The sequence below is a fragment of the Lepus europaeus genome, chromosome 2 (assembly GCF_033115175.1).
Source record: "Lepus europaeus isolate LE1 chromosome 2, mLepTim1.pri, whole genome shotgun sequence".
Lineage (NCBI taxonomy): Eukaryota > Metazoa > Chordata > Mammalia > Lagomorpha > Leporidae > Lepus > Lepus europaeus.
The window spans coordinates 52733550-52740275 of record NC_084828.1 but is presented as its reverse complement, the minus strand read 5'-3'; the positions used below and the strand labels follow the sequence as shown (position 1 = coordinate 52740275).

Here is a 6726-nt window from a genome sequence, read left to right as displayed (position 1 = left end):
CCAACTGAAAAAATCGAAGGACCTATGTCTCTCATCTTATAGAGACACCAACTAATCAGGCTATTTGGATTATATTAGAAGTACTGTCAAGATGTGACGTGGTACCAAATTTTAAGTTTCTATTATGGAAAATGCTATTAATACAAATGTTTGAGAATTAAAAAGTCTAATGATCTTATGTTACTAGACATGATAGTTATCTTAATGAGAAAGCCCCAGAGGCCTAAAGGGTTAAATACTTGTAAAATCCTACAGGTGCTTTCAAAAATACTGTGAAGTAAGCAAGTGCCTCTTGTTGGTTGATGAGTTTATAATTTTAAACATGGCGACTTAAAGTCTTTTGTCATCCACAGTTATATATGATTTGCTGCTCATAAAACTAAAGCGTTGTTGATTCTGTGTTTAGCTGTCCTCCTATAGGTTCCTATGGACTTTTTCCAGTCACTTCTATTGTATTCAGTACTTTGGGATGGCTCTGTAAACAGATGAAGCCAATAATGTATTAACAGTACCAACTGGGAGAAAGTATGGTTAACTGAGGTTACTAAAAACCAAAAGCAATTCAAATCAATTGGCAATCTACAAAAAGAGTTAAAGATTTTAAAAGCTATTATTAAAATTGCTATATTGGTCTATTATGCTATGTTATATGTGTGTACATATTGTATGTCCACATGGGAAAATTTTATCAAATAAATAAATCTTAAAAAAAATACATAGATGAGGAATTGTAGAGTGGGGTTCTGAGTGTATCAGTAGGAATGAGCATGGAATTTGGGTTGAATGAGGACAGGCAGAAATGACCTGAAACTGATCACTCCTTTTATTTAAAAAGTATCAACTACAAAGAAAGTTGGCAGTCAGGAACTTTGCAGGCACATAATTTCCAAATTCTTGCCACCTCCATTTTTGAACACCATTCACTTAGCAGTATGATATATCATTTCAACATTATTTGAAATTTTGTAATTTGAATTTAAAATCCTGCATTGTCAAAGACACATTCCAGGAACTTTTAAATTAGTACTTATTTCTTTATCTTAGTTTCTTTTCTTTTTTTTTTTTTTTAATTCTGAGAAGATCGAAACTGTTTCCTTCCTATTCAGCCACATCTATTTTCTTTTATATACTCATCCTGCCAGAATTTGTGAAGCTTTTCAAATTGCTGAAGAACGTGGACACCCAGCTAAAAGGCTTGTTGAAGACATGATAGATAGAAATAAGCAGCTGGCCTTTCCTTAGTCACAGAGACGCACTAAGAGCATCTTCTGTAGTTTATTCATGCTGTCATTAGTTTAATCCTTCTCATTTCCCTTTTTATTTACTCCTTTGCATCATGTGTGAATTGAATCTTTACAAGAAGAGAAATCCACCATTTCCCAAATAGAGAGGAGGAGAAACCTATTGATGGCTAGCCAAATGAAATTTGGCCAAATTCAAATAGGAACCTACCACCATCATGGAATAAGTGTGTTATGAAGTTACACCCAGTACATGTATATTAGTATCAAAGAAACCATATTCCAGTCCTTACTATGAGATTTACACTCTTGTAGCATTTACAACTTTGTAAAACCATACTGAAGAATATTTAAGCCTGTAAAATGCTTTTGTATTCTCTTATTCTAGTAGTCCATGAACACTTGGCTAAATTTCATCACATACACAACATATAAAATATTTTAAGGGGCTTATTAAGTCCTAATGACTTACATCATTAAAAAAACTATGGTGATTACAATTGCAAAATACTTTAACATGTACCAGAATAAACCCAAATCTAACCTGAATAATTCTAATAAAAACAGGAACACAGTGTAATGTGAAATCTAAAAATTCCCCTTTAACATTTTTGTTAATGAATGTATAACATTCTTATTTCTCAGACTGTAGATAATTGGATTTAATAAAGGAATTATGATTGTATAAAACAGAGAGTCCACCATATTTTGATCATCTGCTTGTTGAGATGCAGGGAGAACATACATGAAGAGAAGAGAGCCATAGTATAACAAGACAGACAACAAATGGGCTCCACAAGTGGAGAAGGCTTTTCTTATTCCTTTTTCAGATTTCTTTTTTAAGACTGTAAAGAGAATAAATGTGTAAGATACCAGAACTGTCACAATGGTAAATGCTTGAATTGAGCCAGACAAAATAAAAAGCATCAGAATATTAATAGAAGGATCAGTACAGGACATCTTTAACAAGGGTATAATGTCACAATAAAAGTGATGTATTACATTGGAATGACAGAAGGTTAATTGGAGTAAAAATCCTTCATGAATTAAGGCATGAACAAAGCCACCCACAAATGACAAGACTAAGAGCCGGATACATAGTCCATTTGTCATAATCACTGGATAAAGTAAAGGTTTACATATAGCTACATAGCGATCATAAGCCATTGTTGCCAACAGAAAGCATTCTGTGGTTGCACTTACTGCAAAGGAAAAAAATTGTATCATACATTCTGAGAGAGATATCATCTTATTTCTGGCTAACAAGTTGACCAGCATCTTTGGAGTCACTGTGGATGACAAGCAAGCATCCACAAAGGCTAAACTCCCAAGGAACAAGTACATGGGGATGTGAAGGTGAGGGTCACTCCAGATAAGAGCAATGAGTCCCAGATTCCCCATGATGGTGAGGAGATATATTAGCAAGAACCCTAAGAACAGTGGAATTTTCCACTGTGATTGATTTGTAAGTCCTGTAAGAACAAACTCTGTCAGCACAGTTGTATTTTCCATTTTCATGTCCTCACTGGATGTCCCCTGAAATGAAATGCAGCAAATGTCACAAGATTAAGCCGGCGCCGTGGCTCCACAGGCTAATCCTCCGCCTAGTGGCACCAGCACACTGGGTTCTAGTCCTGGTTGGGGCGCCGGATTCTGTCCCGGTTGCCCCTCTTCCAGGCCAGCTCTCTGCTGTGGCCAGGGAGTGCAGTGGAGGATGGCCCAAGTGCTTGGGCCCTGCACCCCACCAGGAGAAGCACCTGGCTCCTGCCTTCGGATCAGCGCGGTGCGCCGGCTGCAGCATGCCGGCTGCAGCGTGCTGGCCGCGGCGGCCATTGGAGGGTGAACAAACGGCAAACGAAGACCTTTCTCTCTGTCTCTCTCTCACTGTCCACTCTGCCTGTCAAAAAAAAAAAAAAAAAAAAGGAGCGAATTGGAAACACTTTGTACCACAGTGAAAAAAATGAAATTCAGCAATCCAAGAACCCTTTTGTTTTCTGCTGTAGACTAACATAAAATGATTTTTCTGTAGGACTTATTAATAGGAAAGTTTTCAAAAGTAAGCAGAGTAGAAAGCGGTGGGAGGAGAAAAGGGACAGGCTTTGTGAAAAGGAAAATTTGGGTGGTGTAAAGAAAACAAAAGGAAGGGAAATAGGCAAAGAACTTAGCATCTATGGTGAGTGCAGGAAAGACAAGTCAAATAAGGGAGGGAGAAGTGTCAGGGAAAGGCTGAAGGAGAATTCAAAGGAAAGGCTCAGAGGCTTAGGGGTAAACCCTGGAGCACCTCATAGGATGTGAATTGCAGGAATCTTTTCATTATTGTTACTTACAATTCAAAGTCTTATTTTCCTGTATGATTTGTATGTGGAAGAAAAATCTGATTCTAAATTTTACTTACAATCTTTGTATAATTTGTAAATATACTGTCTCAAAGTTCTTTACATATGTACAAGTTTCTTAATATTTGTTTTTATAGGGAATAAAACTGACTTACTTTAGATATTCGGTTGAGAGCACTTTCTTCTACAATTCATTTTAGCAGAATAATGTTCAGACAAGAGTGAAATCTGAAGCAGGCTATTTAAATAACCAAAACTAATAATTCCAGTGATTAAATGTATTTTGCTTTGGAATGGGGTCTTTTCATTCAATCTCAAATCATGAAATAATTGAAAATCTTGAGCATTTTCAAATCTATAAATACTTAAAAATGTAGTAGAGGAACATTTTCTGTGTATTTCTGTATATACACAAGCATATACATATATGTATATGACATATATGTGTATGTATATACATACAAATATTAATATTCATATATACATATATTCATAGTTAAATTATTTTCAGAGGCTGCTCAAAGGATAGAGGAGCTAATAGTTAAATGATATCTCAAAAGTTTTAATCAGAATATGAATTTAATTAAATAACATGAGTTTTATCACAATCGACATAGAGATATAAGAATCATTATATGACTGAATCTTTTCAACTCAGTCTAAATTAATGTTTTGGTTCACAAATTGTAGCTTGTAAAGTATTTTGATAAACAAGTTTAAATAACACATTGTTAAAAAATCAAATCAGTCTCACAGATAGCTATTCTGCTTGCTTATGTAGACTTTAGTCATGAAAATCTACATACAATTCAATAATAGATATCCACTGCTACCTTCCTCCTTCAGCATCTTGTAAACCCAATCCCAAATTATTACAAATCAAGCAAAATTTTCAATGTTCTTTTGAGAATAGTGAATATAATAGAAATTATTTCTCTTACCCATATTTTGAAAGAAGTTGTGAAGAATCTTTTAAAGTATTCTATTTATAAAGTAGAAAAAAACACAATTTTACTACAAGAATGACAATAATATAGGTAGCAATTGCTGGCACACTGATTCATTTTGGATGCTTCATTTCCCAAGCTGAGGACGTGTATGTGCATACATTTACCTTGCACATCAGAGTCAACCACTTGTACAACTGTGGGCTTTTGCTAAAGGAGAAAGGAATAAAGAACTGAAATCCCCCTAAGACAGCTCAAGGATTTCCTTTAGGACAAAGTGGAGCAGTTCTACTGGGCATTGCAGTTTTGGATGTGTGTCAGAAGTTCAAATTATCCCACAGGGCACTGCAATCTTTAGAATCATATCTCAAGTCACTGAAGATGTTCTATTTTAACAATTAAAGTTACACTTTAGGCTTCTATTTTCCACCACAGATGACATGTTTAGTAACAAAATCTGATCAAGTTTTAAGTACTCTGTATGCCCTTGTCTGAGCTTATCAAACCATAATTTCAGCAATACCAATAACCTCCTTTAGGAGTCAACACTAATTTGGCTCCTCATACAACCTGCAGCTCAAATTCAGATATATACTTAACTCCCTCACTAAAAGCTCAGATCTGAAGAGAATTTTACTAGGCAAAGGTCAACGGGAGGAGCAAGGGAAAAGCAAAGACTAAGGGCTTTGAGGAGGTGGTGTATAGCTGTGTTTCCCAAAGATCAATAACTATGAGTTTCTTTCAGATGTTGTAAAAACACAGATTCTGTTTCAGCAGTTCTGGTGTAGGGCTGAGAAGTCATCATTTCTAACAGGGTGATGCCTATGGACATTTGCCACCCACAGAGCCTTCATCATTAGAGAGCCAGGATTGTCAGAAAGAACTTTGATCTTTGGAGCAAACCAAAATGTAAATATGTCTGGCCTGCAAATAGAGAAGCAAAGAGGTGCCAGATATGGTAGAGGGTGCAGCAGAGGCAAGATTATACAGAACTCAGAAGATACATCAGGAATATTTGTCTTTATGATACCTTAAAGGAAAAGGTTTGAGGGATATTTTAAAATATTTTATTTATTTATTTTAAACTCAGAGTTACAGGGAGAGACAGAGATGGAGAGAGAGAGAAACAGAAGATCTTCCATCCACTGGTCCACTTCCCAGATGGCTGCAACATCTGCTGGTGCAGGCTAAAGCCAGTACACAGGAGCTTCTTCCAGGTCTCCCACATAAGTGCAGGACCCAAACTCTTGGGCCATCCTCCGCTGCTTTCTCAGGAGCATTAGCAGGAAGCTAGGTTGGAAGTGGAGTAGCCCAGACTTGAACAGGTGCTTGTATGGGTTGCTGGCATTTCAGGTAGTGGCTTAACCCGCTATAGCACAATGCCTGCCCTGAGGGACTTTTTAATACTTTTTAATAGAGCTATAATGTATTCACATTTTCCCTTTGAACATTAAAATTAGAACTTGTCAAAGAACATTTAAAATATTTATTTGTAGCAATTAGAGTGGATGCCTCAACTTTATTTCTTAAAATTTAACCTCCTCTGACATGTTAGGGGAACAGTAAAGGTTATTGCAGCGTCTTAGTCCACCCAAACGAGGATGGACTGGGTCCAAAGAAAGGTAAGTGCGCTGCTCGCCCGTTCCCCAGCTTCCCGATCCGGGAGACAGTCAGACGCAGCGGGGAGTCAAGTCAAGCAAGCAACAACTCGGTTTATTGCATGTATAGCAAAGCCTTTTAAAGCACAAGACCACATGATTACTAGGGTAGGGCTTAAGGACCAACCAATTACTTAAAAGGTCATTTTACAGGGCGACTTTTTACAGGACCAGCCATATGTCTGTACACTCATTATCAGTTGTCACCTCCCCTGATGCTGCGTGGCCAATCAGCGTTGGTGGTAAACGACTTTGGGTACTGCCCACCTTACTTCCTTTGAGTGCCATCTTTGAATTGCCACGTGTGCCTAATTTCCCCACAGTTATGGTTTTGGATGATTTATATACCAATTATCTGCTTCCTTTAGAATTTTGCTTATGAAAAATAACTGTACATTGATAAAATGGCATATACAAATGAAGTCATTGTGGTACTCTGAAGAAAAGGGAAAAATAATATGATGTTCAGAGGTAACTGAACCAAAATTTGACTTAAATTGTCACTAAATTTTGTACAATTACCTTCTACCACTGCCAGTTGCCA

The 6726-nt window shown here is 36.8% G+C and overlaps 1 protein-coding gene across 1 annotated transcript; it reads right to left on the bottom strand.

The window, feature by feature from the left end:
- Positions 1 to 1829: 1829 nt before the first annotated feature.
- LOC133747820 (olfactory receptor 5H8-like) lies at positions 1830 to 2777 on the bottom strand. Its single transcript, XM_062176215.1, has one exon. It carries the CDS (start codon positions 2757 to 2759, stop codon positions 1830 to 1832), a length of 930 nt encoding a protein of 309 aa, XP_062032199.1. The 5' UTR covers positions 2760 to 2777.
- Between the last annotated feature and the right edge of the window lie 3949 nt (positions 2778 to 6726).

Coding starts and splice junctions, on each gene's coding strand:
- LOC133747820 (XM_062176215.1), bottom strand. CDS start 2,759: ATGAAAATGGAAAATACAACTGTGCTGACAGAGTTTGTTCTTACAGGA.